The sequence below is a fragment of the Phallusia mammillata genome, chromosome 6 (genome assembly GCF_965637545.1).
Source record: "Phallusia mammillata chromosome 6, kaPhaMamm4.hap1.1, whole genome shotgun sequence".
NCBI classification, from domain to species: domain Eukaryota; kingdom Metazoa; phylum Chordata; class Ascidiacea; order Phlebobranchia; family Ascidiidae; genus Phallusia; species Phallusia mammillata.
In genome coordinates, this window is record NC_137257.1 from 6042891 (window position 1) to 6058926 (window position 16036).

The 16036-nt window shown below is 35.1% G+C and overlaps 2 protein-coding genes across 3 annotated transcripts; both read right to left on the reverse strand.

The window, feature by feature from the left end:
• Nucleotides 1–833: 833 nt before the first annotated feature.
• LOC145234619 (platelet glycoprotein 4-like) lies at nucleotides 834–7830 on the reverse strand. Its single transcript, XM_080099327.1, has 15 exons — nucleotides 7565–7830; nucleotides 7244–7403; nucleotides 5850–6025; nucleotides 4565–4721; nucleotides 3931–4146; nucleotides 3444–3538; nucleotides 3322–3371; nucleotides 2998–3067; nucleotides 2388–2572; nucleotides 1803–1921; nucleotides 1633–1706; nucleotides 1473–1568; nucleotides 1284–1401; nucleotides 1122–1173; nucleotides 834–970 (listed from the first exon to the last, which is right to left on the reverse strand). Exons 2-15 carry the CDS (start codon nucleotides 7367–7369, stop codon nucleotides 912–914), a joined length of 1593 nt encoding a protein of 530 aa, XP_079955453.1. The 5' UTR covers nucleotides 7370–7403; nucleotides 7565–7830; the 3' UTR covers nucleotides 834–911.
• Nucleotides 7831–7908: 78 nt separating this feature from the next.
• On the reverse strand, nucleotides 7909–12999 carry LOC145234623 (cyclin-H-like). 2 transcript variants are annotated; one of them, XM_080099333.1, is made up of 7 exons: nucleotides 12748–12999; nucleotides 11665–11882; nucleotides 11144–11203; nucleotides 9740–9853; nucleotides 9220–9338; nucleotides 8553–8718; nucleotides 7909–8098 (listed from the first exon to the last, which is right to left on the reverse strand). In XM_080099333.1, exons 1-7 carry the CDS (start codon nucleotides 12875–12877, stop codon nucleotides 7961–7963), a joined length of 945 nt encoding a protein of 314 aa, XP_079955459.1. In that variant the 5' UTR covers nucleotides 12878–12999; the 3' UTR covers nucleotides 7909–7960. The 2 variants fall into 2 exon arrangements, with proteins under 2 accessions (XP_079955459.1, XP_079955458.1); XM_080099332.1 differs by having other exon boundaries at nucleotides 11099–11203.
• Nucleotides 13000–16036: the final 3037 nt, after the last annotated feature.

Consider the following 16036-nt stretch of genomic DNA (forward strand, 5'->3'; position numbering starts at 1 on the left):
GCGTACACATATTATGGGTTGTAAAGGTAACCGACAAAAATGTAAATACTAAACGAATATCCTGCTTAAACAATTGTTAACTTTTTCAAATATTTCTACACCATAGGGCATGTATTTCTGCCTTAAAACTAAAACCGTTTATTTCGGGGTTTAAAGGGTAAAAAATGTGTGAATCAAAAAAAAGATACAAAATTCTTTAAAAAACTTTACATTACACCAAACAACAAAGCATGAAACTCCACGATGCTGTACTTTAGTCAGTACATCCGTTTCACAAATTTTACGTTTTGGGGGCCTGTGGGTGAAGGTAGAACTACTAACAGAGGAATTAGTATAGCCCCTGGTTGAAATAGGTGGCGCAACGGAGCATAGGCGTTTATGGTGCTGACTCAGCAATTTGTTTATGGCACCATAAATGTCTATGCTCCGTTGCGCCACCTATCGAACAAATTTCAACCAGGGGCTATACTAATTCCTCTGTTAGTAGCTCTACCGTGGGTGAACCGCTGGGTCAATTGGGGTCAAACTTCAGGAGGATCAAATTTGGATAATTAACTAACATCTCTGTAAATTTGAATAAATTTGGAGCACTCTTTCTTGACCAAACGCGTCTCACAAGCTAGCGTTAGACAGAAAAAAGAAAAAAAATACGGACAAAAACAATATGTATAATAATCATAAATGACAGAAGAGTCCAGTTACACAGCTATTTCTGTTCACTGGTTGTTTTATAGCAGTTAAATTGCTTGTATTCTCCAAATAAAAACATTATTCAAGCTTGGTAGTAAAACATTTCAAAAATACAAAAATAGTTGATGCTTTAGGTCAATGGACACAGTGATAAAGATTGTATTTAAAATTTGCATTGATGAATAATTGAAAATTGTTTTTTTTTGCGAGATTGATAACCACTAATCTTCCACCAACTGTGTTGTGGAAATTGTTCGTACAGCCACCGGCTTTCTATTTTCTGCAACATACAAACACATTCATATGTTTTTGGGCTTAAAGCAAGTTTTTAGGTCCTGCTGTGTTAAAATATATTTGTGTTACAATTCCACACCCAACCTTTTTGTAATAAACTAGTTAACAAAGTAAAAAAAAATTGAAAGTGGAAATACTTTTTTCAGGTGACATGGCATAATCTGATGCATATTGGTTCGATGTTTGACTCTGCAAAAACAAAATACCCTACATAATGAACCTGAAGACTTCTTTGTCTAACAAACAACATTAAAAAAAGATATATCTATTGGACAAAGCACAAATACTTGCTAATTTACCTTCCGCCTCTGTTTAGAATACAAGGGAAAGCCAATCGCCCATCCAAGAAATGCTGAACCAACTACAATGGCCACAATTTCCACAAGTAAAACCAATTCATCAAGACGATACAAAAGCCTATAGTGGAACAAAAACATGGGTTATACTTCATTGTTCAACATTATACTGTTACATTTATATGAACTTACAAATAAAACCATGAGGCATCACTCTCTTGCAAAGTTGCCACCTCATTTAGCCACAACATAGGAAATGCAAACTCCTCCTGAATCTGATTTAAAACTCTGTTAAACAAAACAGATCCAGTAAAGGATTTGTACCTTTTTTAGGACAATAAGCAATACACACGGTGCACGACTGTTGGGTTGCATAAACAAATTTAGCTGGATTCGACTTTCTGTGTCAATCACAACTCCAGTGGTCTAAAAAACATCAGGTTTTATTCTCTGTGGAAGGCAGTTTCCACAAAAATTGTATGAGCTGCTTAAATAAATTAAACATGTATGCATTAATTTTACCGGCTCATAAATAATATACATTTGATGCTTTTCTTCATCAGGATGCATTCCAACAATTTTGTCAGCATAATAATCACTCGCATATAGAAAATGAGGAAATGTTACAAAAAGAGGGGCACCTAAATAGAAATAAATACTTTAATACATAGTATTTACATACGTAATAAAATGTTAAATTACTTAAAAATGAAAAGTAGTTTTTCATAATCAAGGCACGGGTGTGCAACCTTCGTTACTGGGGGTTAAATACAATTGCCAAGATTAGAGCGCGGGCTACACTTTTATTTCACACAAGGTGATTTTACTTTGTTGCAAACCAAGAGTATAATTAGTATTTGATTCTAGCCACATATTGCCAGGTCGCAGGAAAATAGCACCAGGCACATTAATCTGCTCAAAACTATATAATAGTTTGACTCATTTGCTAGTAGATTTGCAATTCAAGCGTCTCTGTGGGACACACAACCTTTAATCAATGGCCTTATTCGCTCAGCATGTGGTGGGTTGTGCACCCCTGAATTAAGGCATTAAATAAACAAGACAAGCATTTGTATTACATTTTAAGTTTAAACACACATATCTTACCAAATAGGCAACTGCTTACTAAATTTCCCCCATCATGCTGACATGTAACATGATTTAAATCCACACAAAAACAAGTATTTTCTTCATTGTTTACAGGAGACATAAACACATCAGGTGGAACATTGTATCTCCACCCTTTTATTTTATGAACTTCTTGTTCAGATTGATATGTGGCGTAAATCGACCTACAAAAATGATATTCATAATAGTGTAAGTCAGTGTTTCTCAACCTACAGGCCAGACCCTCAAAAAGGTTTGCAAGGTATTTTTAAGGGGGTCACAAAAAAGCAACCACACTTCAAAAGATTTTTATTCAAACTTTTCGTGTGACGTCTTTTTAACATAGTAACTCACACAACAGTTTGATTTCAACAGCATTTGCAAAGCACAACCACAATGTTTAGAGGTTTCTGTATAGCTAAAAGTCGAACTATTACATTGATATTTGATAGTAAATGTATGATGAACACACTATCATAGTAAAACTTCTTCTATGTGTTTTTAAAGGAGTTGTGTTGTGTTAGTAAACCTCTAAAGGGGGTCGCAAAGCAAAAAAGGTGGGAAATCACTTGCCTGAGTGCATAGTAAAAACATTTTTAATTTTTTATACCTGCACATTTCATCAACATAGAAATACACCCGATCTTCTTTGTTCATAAAAGGGGCAGTCATTGTTCCATCTGGCAATGAATAGTTTTTGTAACACTTATTATGAAATAATACTTTAGATACCCATGCAAGTAACAAAAAAAATGTGTGAGAACAATAAAATAATTTCTGTGAAGAATTAAACACTTTTTTACTCAGCAAAATTAGTGGTAATTTTATTAGAATAAATATTTCATTTGTATGTGCATTATCTATTGTAAAGTTGAGCACTATTCATTATAAGATAGAAGATTAAACCAACATAAATTTTCCGAAAAATATAAACCTGTTCCATTAATTTGATTGCATGTTTCACCGAACCAATATGGAAGAACACTGCAAAAACCAACACAATAAGATTTGGTACACAAACCTATAAATATTTGAAATGATTTTCTAACAACAAACCTCATATTTTGAAACTGGACAATTTCATTTGTAAGTTTGTAATCTCCCTTTCCAGTATAAACCTGATAATCTCTCCAACCAATGGACATGTTAGTCTGTATGGCAACACAAATATACTTACAGATGGTAAATAAGCTGGTGCCATATTCTATGAAGTGATAAATTGTAAAGAAATAATGAACAATATGAACATAAGTAGCACTAAATCATAAAATAACATAGCATGAAAAATCACACACTATAAAAGCATCAAGAACATAAATAACAAGCTGCAGATAGTACACACTGTTTCAAACAGAATAGGTAAGGTATGGCTTCCTAGCCTGTTACTCCCAGCAAACTGGAGTGCTGTTGGATGGCTACACTAGCCAATATGGCCTATCTTTTGTCACCAGCTGCACTGAGGAGACCTTATAGGTCTGAACAGTGTGCACTTTTTTCCAACTTTGGGATCACCTTGCAATAAACCATCTTAAATTTCACTTACGAGCATAAAAACTCCAAAAATATCTGATTCTGCTTCAGGAAACAGCTTGTCAAGGATTGCAGTAAAAAGTGGATCCTGGAATCCAAACAAATATTCTCCAACAGTCATAGTGAAAAGGAGTTCCGAGTTTGTGTCCCTTACCAACTTGTTAAAAACGGCATATGCTGTGTTTAAAAGACCAGGTGGAATAACATGTTCCATCACAGCAGGAATGAGCTGTAGGGAGTGAATTGATTAAACTCACAAACAAATAAAATATTATTGTTTAGTTTTATTTCACTAACCCGTTGGCAAGTAGTTCAAAAGAGTAAGTTTTATAAAACAACAGAAAAACCTTTTAAAATAAACATACATTTATAACCGAGATCGGCCATCAAGTGTCTATGCAGACCAGCTATCATGGCACGCTTATATATAAATCCTATTATGCCAGGCTCATTTAAGATGTTGTACCGAATCAGTCGGTCACCAAGCACACCCATATGGCAAGGTATAGGCTGAAAAGCCATATGAAAATGCTTAGTGATCAGCTGATTCAGTATAACACCATGAATGTGCCTCCATACTGTGATAAACCGAAAAACCTATCTTGAAAATCTGCACAGCCAAAAATATACTAGAGGTATATGCCCACCGTTACAATGATGTTTAGTGATGTAACAATATCATCTTCAGTCCCATTAGAAAGCTCAGGGACAAAGAAAAAGGTAGCAGTTTGACGATAAAACACCTTCTGTAAAACACTGCTGTTGTAATCCTGGTATTCTATATTGTCCTTTTTCAGGTATTCTCTAAAACGAAAATTGGCTATGGTTAAACTAAGTGTTTACTATCATAAAAAGCAAAAAGTGTAATAGTATAACACCGTGGTTCCCACCTGGGGTGCCGCGAGATATTGATATTGCAATACTTGCAATAGAGCCATTCTTTATTTTAACTTTCACCCCTTAAGTGTGATATTTATCTCTAACCGAGTTTCAGTGTGTATTAAGTTTCGCGTCTCGCAGTTTTTCCAGCTCCATTCTGGAGATTTGCTTTGTGGGGAAGTTGCTGGCGGTAAGTTATACTTCATGGTAAGCTTTAGTTTTCTCGCCCAGTAAAAAGCAGAGTGAAAGAGATTCCGACTCATTGCATTTCTTTCCATAAAAAAGTTTGAATAGCATAACGATTAGAAAATGTAAGCGTAACGATGGAAAATTTAAGCTTATGCACAAGCAGATGCCTCTCGACGTGCATAAAAATTGGAAATGAGACTGATTGCTTATAGTCGAGGAAGAAATGCGGGTGGCTTTATGGAATGTGCCTTCACATATTAAGGGACTTTGTGCAAGAAGCCAAGCCTAAATTTCACACTGACTTTTGAATAAATACATTTATTTACCTGCGCTATACTGTACACCTTATTCTGTGTGGTTTCATACAGTTATGTGAAGAACAGAAGCCTCGTAAAATTGATTCAGTTTTGCCAGGGTGCCGCAAACTATATATCTCTTTGATAGGGTGCCGCAAGGTCAAAAAGGTTGGGAACCACTGGTGTAACACGTGATTTTTATACTTTGGTAGATGAGTTAATAAATTAAAAAAGAAATTAGCCAAGTTTAGTTCTACTTCTAGTCTTATTTGACAAGACCAAATAAGCTTCAAACATGCCAAGGAATACTCTTAACATGTTTAATTTAGACAAGAAAAATGTGCAAGAAAAGTATCAACTTTTTTAGCAGTAAATAAATTGAATATCATTCATTAATTGATTTCTAGAATGCCAAACCCAATCATTGTGATAATAAGTAATCAGTGGAGCAAAAATCCTCCAAGCATAAGTTTCATGTGTACCATTGAATGATGTAAGAAATGCTAAGCCAAATCACAGTGATAATAACTAATCAGTGGTTAAAACTTCTCCAAATACGCATGTTTACCTGTACACATATGGGCCAATTTCTTGAAAAATTGGTTTTACATAGTTGCCTGGTGTTTGTGCCAAAAATTCTTCTTTGTTGGTTACATTAAACAAAAAGAATTTTCTGAAAACTGGTGTTTCAACCTCGGCCCAGTTTAACTTGTACATAATGGTTCCTGGGACCACCTGTGTTTGCTGTAATACCATAATTTATTTTTTAGTTGCAATTACATGACTTTAGTCCAATAAAAAATGGTGAAAAAAAGTCCCTACAGTTTTGTGACATATGACCTTGGGCTTCTCAAAGTGTAGTATAATGCGTTATTATGTCATTGTCAAAAGAAATATATGTGTGTAAATTTATTGTACAAACATCAGTCATGTGTATGGGCTATACCTATCATGGGGTCACGTAGAAATTTCTTTTCTCAAATGGGGTCACAGAGCAAGAAAGTTTAAGAAGCCCTGACCTAGATAACTGTGGGTACCAATGTCCCCCTGGAGGCCATTGCAAAAATAAAGGGGGCACTGAAAAAAGGCTGGTTGGGGGCACAGGAATAAAGCTGGATAGGTAAAACAGAATATGCATCACAGAAATATCTTTAATTGGTGCTATTTGACATTTCTGTCATACAGATATAACTGCTAACAAGTTGGTTGATCAGTACAAAATGCTTGGCGAATAGCAATCCTGATTAACCGATTTTATCTGTATTGAGTTAAAGTTGTGAAACTACTGTCATTGTATGAGCTGATATAGTCCAAAGAGTTTAGTATATATAAGGTGTTTTTTTTATTAAACTAATTTATTAAACTATCGATAAAAGGCACATATTTTGGGAAACACTGACCTTGGTAAAAGCTGTTGCACAAAACTAATATAAATGTGCAATACTTGAATAATACACCGGCAAAGCCTTTAAACATTTCAACACTATATATTATTCATTTAACAATCCTATGAAGTATTTTGATGTTTACTGTAATCACTAAAAATTAACTCAGGTCAGATGTTGTAATCAAACATTGTAACAAACCATCATAATATTGACAAGCCAAACATACATCCTACATTGTATGCTTAAATACAACAGTGTTCTTTATTTGTTAACATGGGTGCAATGGAGACATACTACCCATTTTTTAGGCTTTTGCTTTTATACAAAATTTTAAAATGCTATTTTTTTTCAATACACAGTAATTTACATATTTCAAGCATGGTGTACAATTAAAGTAGGGTTTTGCAGGTTTGTCAAAGACATGAAACACTGACTGACAAACATACACATGTTTGTTTGAACTGTTTAGGGATAAAGCCTAAATGTTCTTTTATATTAATGGCTCCACAGTAAAAAAAATGCAGCACGTGTCTGTTTAAGACCTTCCTTGTATAACTTCAACCCAAGTACTTACATTTTTTATAATCATGTTATACAGCATGTCAAAAATGCAGACCAGAACAATGCCCAATGCAAGAAGAATTGCTCCAATTATTCCAAATGCAATGAGACATTTCTTGGATTTGCAACAACACTTCATTCTTTAAATACAGCCAACTGTTTTCAAATATTTCCTGATGTAAAAGCAAAGAAAAGTATTCTTTTGTCAGCAACAGTGTACATTATACTTGAATAATATCAGTATTCTTTCATCACATTTGCTGTTTCTAATTAAAGATAGCATATTGCAGCCCAGTTTTATATCAAAAACTTATAAGCATCCGTACATACATACCTGAAGACAAGAGATTGCTACTTCATTGAAGGTACTGGCTGACTGGTTTCCGAAATGAATCATTACTTCATAAACAAGCACATGCATTTCGAGAACATCAGGGTTATGCGGTTTTAAAGAAACATGACATTTTATCACAAGTTTGATTTGGTGGTTAATCATTTTCTAGAAAGTTGCATAAGCTCAACAAAACAAACATTGCTGTAATGTTGAATATAAATGCCTAAGTTGCTGCAACTTTTAAAAACATTTGCTAGGTATACAACAGAAAATGTTATTGGTATTGTCAAAATAGCACAATGCCTGATATGATCTATTAAATCAACAACACAAAGAAAAGCATACATGGTAAATGCAGTTTTATTGTTGAGAAAAAAAGAACACAAAAATAATTTGTTAGAATCTCAAAAGGTCACTTTCAATTTTTTGACGCTTTTCAATTTCCAGTTTTCTTTTCTTTGCATGCCGTTCATGTTTTTCTGCTTCAAGCATGTTTTGTATTTTTGTGTACTCTTGACTTGTAGGATCTTTGGACTGCAATAAAATTGAAAATGTATATATTTAAGTGCTTTTAGACTGCTACTCTTTCCCTGGCTTTTGACCCTATAATATATAGGTCTTGAACAAAATATAATTGGTCTGAAAGAGGGTGATTTTTAGGCTACATGAAAAACAGAAAATTGTAATGGTTGCAAATTAACTTGTAATGAAAAAATGCAAAATAATTGGAAAGAGAATATGTTTTTCCGAGTTCAATTTAATATGTGTCCAAAGGTTGTCAAATGCAAACATAATTAAATATTTTCAAATTTCACTGCACTGGTATTGATTTTTATTTTAAGTTTTTGTGTTAAACGTTCTACAAAAAAAAATTAAAACAATAGTAAACAATGATATTGACACTGTTTTGCAGAATATGACTACTTTTTTGTACTAATTAGACCATATTAGCCCCAGTGTAAAGAAAGACTAATTAGGACAGATTTACCTTGTCATAGCATCTTTCAAGTTTTAATTCAATTCGTCTAATTTCTTCTTGCGATGGTTTTTCAGTGTTTGCACTTTTGAGTATAGTGCGAATTTTCTTGATTCTTTGAATTGTTTCCCGTAAAACTTTTTGAGGTTGTCCTTTCAAAAGGGTATCTGTCACATACCTGTAACACATTTTATCACTGAATACCACACAAAAATATTTTTCAATCTTTAAGTATCAAATGTTGACTAAAAGAGTAAAAACTCATGGAGCAAAACCAAATAGTGCATTTATTTTTATCATTCATGTGTACTAAATTTATTTGAATCTTTTCACAGACAAAGTAATTAAAGAAAAAACATTAGAAGTGAATAATCATGTATTCGTTTATTATTTGAGTGCACCAAACTTGATATTGAGCAGTTGAGCACTGTTACACATCAATGTTGAGATCTAATGCTTGCTAGCCTATAAATATTTAGCTCCAGCAATTCATTGCCAATTGTAACTATGCCTAGGCATAATTTTTTATTGTTACACTACACACAAATCTGTTATGTCTAATGAGGAATATACCTCCCATAACAGTTAAAAAATCGACATGCTTTACTGTTCAGATATTTATCAACCTGATAGTGGTTATAACATAAAGCAAAAGAATAACAAGACAAATAGTTTTAACCTGTCAATATTTTTGCTGCATTTTGAAGCTGCAGACAACAGTGCAGCCAGAGATAATTGAGAAGGTGTAAAAAGCAAAGTAACGTCAGTGCTTAATGAGCGGATGAGAAAATCCTTGGCCTGCAAACAACCACAACAACAACATGAGTTTTAAACATAACTACAAATCGCCAACATTTTTTCAAAGTAATTAATTAAATGCTTGTTGTAGCAAATTGTCAAACAAGTTTTATGTATAGTACTGATAAGACACCAGGAAGCTAGGCTGTAAAGCATTCCTTGATATGTATGTTACTAAAAATAAAGATTATAACTTGTTATTCACTAAAGGTTTAGTTGCCGAAACTCTTCCACCAAACGTCACCGTTGGTAATGTTTCTTTGATCTGGATTTGCTAAACATTCTTGCTGATTTAGCTAACTACAGTTTCAGTTTGACATTTTTAGCAGTTTGGCTCATCAGTAATCATACCAAGTAGTAAGGTACCACATTTGTAAAAGTAAAATATAACTTGTATTTACATGTTCTCTCAGTTGGTCTGGGTTTGAAAAAGGAGGAAACCTTGTTTTGAGGTCAATGAAAAAACCCTCCAAAGGACGGAAAGGATTGTGAACAGTAAGATGGAAATTAAGTTCCTGCAAAAAAATCAAAACTAGATGATTAAAATATAAAACCAACTATTTATTTATAAGTAGCAAATCAATTACATAAATGTACATGGTAACAAAAGTCAAAACTGTGCTTGGAAATAGGTCAAAGTTGTAAGTATTCTGGTTGGTCGAGCAGGTTATTATTATTTTTTTAAATGTATGATCTAATAAAATAGATTGATTGACACTTTTTATATGTAAAAGCATGTGTTCAATAACTGTTCCAAACTTTGTTTGAACTTTACTGACTACTTTGCAACAGCTGGCAGGATTTTTGTAAAGCACCAAGCAGCAAATTTAATGCAAGCCTATACCGTAATTTTCCGTGTATAATGCGCAAAATTTAATCAATTTATTGTCCTAAAATCTGGGGTGCGCATTATGCGTGGGTACAAAAATTTTTGAAGAAAATCTTCCTCGAAATAAAACTTGAAATTACACCTTTCTTCTTGTTTGTTGTCAATCGCGCATCACATTCAGCCATCCTGCCCAACACACTTAGTCAGTAAAATTCATAATTGACGACACATCGTTTGATGCGATGGTGCAATCCTTGATGGTGTGTTATTGTCAAATATTGTTTGTTTTTTAATCTCCATCGCAGACCGGATATCATGTGGAGGCCGCCTTTACAGTACTAGTTTAAAAATCGACACCTATATGGCGCTAGATATTCAAACTCGGCGGCGGAAATTTGGATCCGATGCGCAAGACACGTCAGCTATATAAAGAGCGAGAGTTCAGTTCTCTACCTATTAGTTTCAATTCACAGTTTAATTAGCAGTTTCATCTAGATAGCTGCACTTCAAACACGCTCCATACGAACACAATGCTCTCGTATCAGACGCTTGCTCGATCAACTGCCCGTTTGCTGTCACAATGTACTCTACACAAATCCGAAACATTTCTTCGCTATCGAGTTTGCTAGCGCATGCGTAGTCATACTGACCGGCAAAATAACATCCGGTTGTTCCCAAAGATGCTCTTTTTTCTGAAATAATTTTACGTTTACGGACTTAAGTAAGAGTCAAAGTTTGGGTGCGTATTATACATGGGTACAGGCTTTTTTCCAGCATCGACATGCCATTTTTAGGGTGCGTATTATGCACGGGGGCGCATCATACATGGAAAATTATGGTAATTTTCGAACCCACGACAGGAGTCTTTCCGGGACTCGAAATGGTATTACACTAATGGTAAACTTTTGTACCAATGAAAACATAAAATTACCTGAATTAGCACTAGTTCAATTGTTAGTATTGCATCTTTAATCACCTCATTATCATCTGAAATACTTTGTGCATATTGTTCCATTGATATATTAAACTCCTCAGTCTGAAAACGAACAACAATGTAGTTAATCCTCACAGAGTCAAATATTTGTATTGTTGAATACTCGTATTTGTGTGTATTCACATTTTTGTTGTTTGATAGATTTAGAAATTTGAATGATGTTTAAATAAATGATATTCATAGTCACAAAAATGAAATAAAATGTTGCAAGTTGAAAGCAAAACAAGTGCAACACTTTTATTTGTCATAGTTCGTTAAAATTTGCCAACTTTTTGTTTGGTTTAACTCTGATAAGTTGTGTCTGAAAAAAAAACACGTCGGCAGCAAAACATGTATTCAAAAGTACTAGACAAAGAATTACTTCATGTCTAGTGATTATAAAGAAGTTTAACTGCAACCAAAATTAAGTTGAAGAAACCATGAATTATTATTTGCATTGATCATGTTATAAGTATATAAAAACAAAATAAAGTGTTGCAAAACATACAGTTCACCTAACTTACCTTACAAGCAAGCCAAATACAGACCAAGTACATCAGTTTAGGGTGATAGTGCATCACAGATCTTCGCAAGTAAAGCCTTCTCATGTAAGCCCATGCAGTCCCAATTGCACTGAGGGGCATTGGAGGCTTAAATTTCCAACAAAACTCCTTAAGTTCTTCCTCATAATGCCGAACGAATATGCGGTGTTCGTTTGTGGTAATAAAGAAATTGTCATCATCTGTGAAATACATTAGTAAAACAAATTTAGGCAGTTTGGAAGGAATAATAAGCTTCATAAAGATTCACCATGTCATGTCAAAATTAGACTAAGATAAAAAAAATGTGTTTTTGAAACTTACTGGTAATTGTGTAACTAGACATGAACATGTGACTGATGTAAGCATACCCATTATGCAGGTCAGCTCTAAATCATCTTAGACATCAACATAATGTTAACAGCACACTCTAATTTAAGAACTGTATTAAGAACTAGGTATGAGCCACATTGGATTTTCTGGCACATTTCGCCGAGATCTCGGGTGTGCACGAAGAATTTTCAGGTGTGCAAGTGTTCACGACGAAATTTTAAGGTGTGCATGAACCAGTTAAGTGTGCACCTCATCAAGAAAAAGCTAACCAATTTACAAATATTTAAAAAAATCCCAAAATAGCCATCAAACGCAATTGCGCCACTGGTTAACTAATTTAAAACGAAAATTTCGAAGGCGAATTTTTTTTTAAAGAGAACAAACACACCGGGTGTTGCAAACCTAAAAATTGTCTCAAGTGTGCAATCAAACTTGAAAAAAATAGTCTCGGGTGTGCAGCTGCCATACTATCCATACTGGTATGAGCAAGACATGACACACTTGGGCCAGACCATACATCTTCATATGAGAGACAGGATATAGACTTACCATATTTGGGCACAACAATTAATAAAATTAGGGCTTTTAAAATGTATTTATAAACTTTTTACTGATGGGACTGCTTGAAGTTCAAACCTTAAACCACAGCTGGTATTTTTCACTAATGATACATTATCCTTGCAAAGATCTTTCGACGACTACACTGCTTTGACAAATTTTTTATGCTTTACTTACCTACAGAAACATTCTTGTTTCTCGCGCAGAACTTCTGCCTATATGCAGCATTTGAATTTTCACGCAGTTTATCGATTTCTTCTTCTGTTTCGAAAGTCCAAAACTTTCGTTGTGTGCTGTTGTGGAACATATTGTTAAATTATGCTTACGTAAAAAATGTTAAATACACCAGAAAAGTTTCAGTGCTTGTATTTTTGTCAACAGAAGGAAAATCGGGAAACTTATTGTTTACATTTTTAGCACCACGCGGATGTTAAGAAATCCAATGAGCTAAACATTAATAAGATCTTTGTGTTTGTAATATAAGTATATCTTACTCGTGTTTAAGGAAAAAACATATCACACAAAGGGATTAAGCTAGTTATAAAAGATTTGCCCAAATTCGATCAACCTAAACTTACCCAGTTGACAGTTGCTTTTTGATATCATACCTTTGTCAAGATACAGACGGGTTCAGTCCAGATAATATTTTCAACAGTTGTTTTGCTTGTTTAACAAATTTGTCGTTCAACTGGTGCAATGCTAAACAAATACTAGTTGTTTTTATCAAGAACTTGTATTTTAACTAACGTTTCGCCCGCCAGAACGGTAGGGCTTCCCTGGGATGAATGTATTCAGTACATAGGCCTGAAAACCCATATTGTGTTGTACAGAATGTATTGTTTCTGTGAAACCCGGTAATATGTTCCTCGCAGAACGATATCAAATCGTGGCCCATGGTATGCCCAACCCTGATCTAAATTCATGTTTTTTACCCGCTGTGCACTATACTGGATCGTGGGATATTTGTCTGGTAAACCCAAAATGAAAAAAAATATTTTTTTTGCAAATAATTCTCAGTAGTTTCCAACCTAGTTGCCATTTGTATTTTCCAACCGTGTAACAAAATTGATGAAAGGCAAAAATTTGATAATTTAGCTTATATCAAATCTTAAGTTTGACGACAAAATGGGGGAGAGCAACGACAACGCTAGAACGACATTTTAGTTTTTTGTTGCAAATATAGAACTTATTTAGTATCAAGACGTTTTACTTTAAAATTAAGGAAATCTTAAGAAAAAAGCAAGACTTATGATCTGCCGATTAGCAGGGTTGGGTAACGAGTCCTATCAGCCGAGTCTCAAGTCAAGTCAAGTCAGTAGGGGTTCGAGTCCCAAGTCAAGTCGAGTCAGAAGGGGTTCGAGTCTCAAGTCGAGTCGAGTCATTAGCGGTTCGAGTCTCAAGTCGAGTCAAGTCATTAGCAGTTCGAGTCAAAGCAAGTCACAAAAAGTTTTTGAAAAAAGGTTTAGATATAGTTAATCTATTTGAATGGATCATTGCGCCCGTTTTAACTTAAAACGGACACCGATTCATTACAATGAACAAACCCTATTAACGTCCCTTTCTTAGAGTAGGGTTAACTTTAAAAAAACCTGTTAATTGACACTTATTAAACAGTGTTGAAAAGAACGTCAACCTATTCAAAGAAGTTTTTGAAAACCGAAAATATTTTTACCGCAAGCGCTGGAGCGTTTGTTCAGAAATACAAGCGCTTAAAAGCGAATACTTGGCCTTGGCATGTACTGCATTACCTTAAAACCCAAGCAATTAGTACAACGCTTAATGCCAGCGTAAGAAAGTTTAGCAAAATGTAGCAGCGACTTCGTTACGTTAAAATTAAGCAAAAAATAACTTCGCATCGCACAGTAAATTGCTGCTGTTGTTTGGTTGAAGCCAACTGAACAGGTTATCTATTATAAGAAATTTCCGTTTTGTTGATAAAATAACGAGTCCGAGTCCGAGTCGAGTCTCTACTAAGACGAGTCTAAGTCAAGTCGAGTCTTTTCACAACTGAGACTCGAGTCAAGTCGAGTCTTTTGAAAAGGTGACTCGAGTCGGACACGAGTCGAGTCACTGACTCGAGTCTCCCCATCACTGCCGATTAGTAAATAAAAATTAAAAAAAAACAGTCCATACCGCGCAGGATTATATATGTGATTGTTTACACATAATCAAGGCGATGAAAGTATGATGACATGTGCCGCAACACAAGTTTGAAAACGCTTATTTCCAGGTTGAAATCAGCTAGTTATTTCATAGAGAGCGTGTACCGTAAACTAAAAGGTAAAAGGCATTTTATTTTAAAGTTGTTTAAGCAATGTTAATCGGATTCAGTGAAAAGGAAAAATAGAAAGATTACCGCTATAGATATATTGACTTGTTTTACCAAAACAAAAATCTTATCACACGAGATAGTTTAAAATAAAATATGTACATATAATTATTACTAATATGTAGATCCATTTGGTATTTCTTTAAACCCAGTTATTACCTTATAGGCGGACGCTAATTCTTCCCAATTCCAAACTTAGGTTTTGGACTTCATTTTGCAGTTAGCGCAATTTTAGCGCATAGCTGTATTTCAACACAGGTTTACATGTAAAGGTCTACTGGCCGCCCCGATTTGAAAACGTAATTTTTGGCGACAAAGAAATTCTGGCTTCAATCTTTGAAACTTTGTTTACGTGAATCAAATGTGTAATTTCCCTTTTAGTGCGGTCGGTGGGCCACGAATTTTCTATGTGGGACGGCAAAATTTTCGCCAGGCCAAACCTCCCGGGATTAAGATTAGGTTTCTTTTCATGTTCGCCGCCAACGCAACCGGGGCCCGTCACAATATACGCGCCAACAGGTAGGCGAGCTCTGCGACACAACTGTAATAAAAGATGAATAATCGCGACTAAACGTCCAAGTCAGACGTTCACTGACTGACTGGAAGCCAACCTGCCCTCCCTCCCCCCTGCCGAGCGCCTGGTTCCTCTTCAAAGATGCGCCCTGACGCCGACAGGCACTTGTCAGTCGGATTGTCGTCGCGTCCCGGAGCCGGGAACCAAAGCTGACTTAATTTGTCCCGGGCCAACCTCCGGTGGAAGTGACGTGATGCGCGTACCTGTTCAGAGCGGGATTTGGGTTTCGGAGTTTGCTGGGGCCACACGCAGCGCTAAGGTGTAGCGTTGGTCATAGATAAAATGCATTCACCAGAAACTCTTAAAAAGGCAACATAAGCCGAGCATTTGCATCGTTTTGGCGAAGCTTGATATAGCGGCAGGTGTGCCGAAGGCTTAGACTTGATTCTACAATTATTGAAGGCTTAAAAGGTTTAGTTTAGCTTGTGCCTATATGTAAATATTACCTACAGAGGAAATTTCAAGTTTAGATTTTAGGTTTTGAAGGAATGTTTTTTACAAAATTATAAATGCAGAAATGTTTTTAACTAGCACCGTGTAACTATACGAAGGTCGCGTGCCAC

Excerpts from the sequence above, each read along its gene's own strand:
- LOC145234619 (XM_080099327.1), bottom strand. The coding sequence starts at position 7,369 with ATGAAGTGTTGTTGCAAATCCAAGAAATGTCTCATTGCATTTGGAATA. Across the intron at positions 3,539-3,930 it reads TTTTTGGAGTTTTTATGCTC|ACTAACATGTCCATTGGTTG; the intron begins GTAAGTGAAATT and ends GTTGCCATACAG. Across the intron at positions 1,402-1,472 it reads GATGCCTCATGGTTTTATTT|GCTTTTGTATCGTCTTGATG; the intron begins GTAAGTTCATAT and ends GTTCCACTATAG.
- LOC145234623 (XM_080099332.1), bottom strand. The coding sequence starts at position 12,877 with ATGTTCCACAACAGCACACAACGAAAGTTTTGGACTTTCGAAACAGAA. Across the intron at positions 9,339-9,739 it reads CAGACCAACTGAGAGAACAT|GCCAAGGATTTTCTCATCCG; the intron begins GTAAATACAAGT and ends GGTTGTTTGCAG. Across the intron at positions 8,099-8,552 it reads TTGAAAGATGCTATGACAAG|TCCAAAGATCCTACAAGTCA; the intron begins GTAAATCTGTCC and ends ATTTTATTGCAG.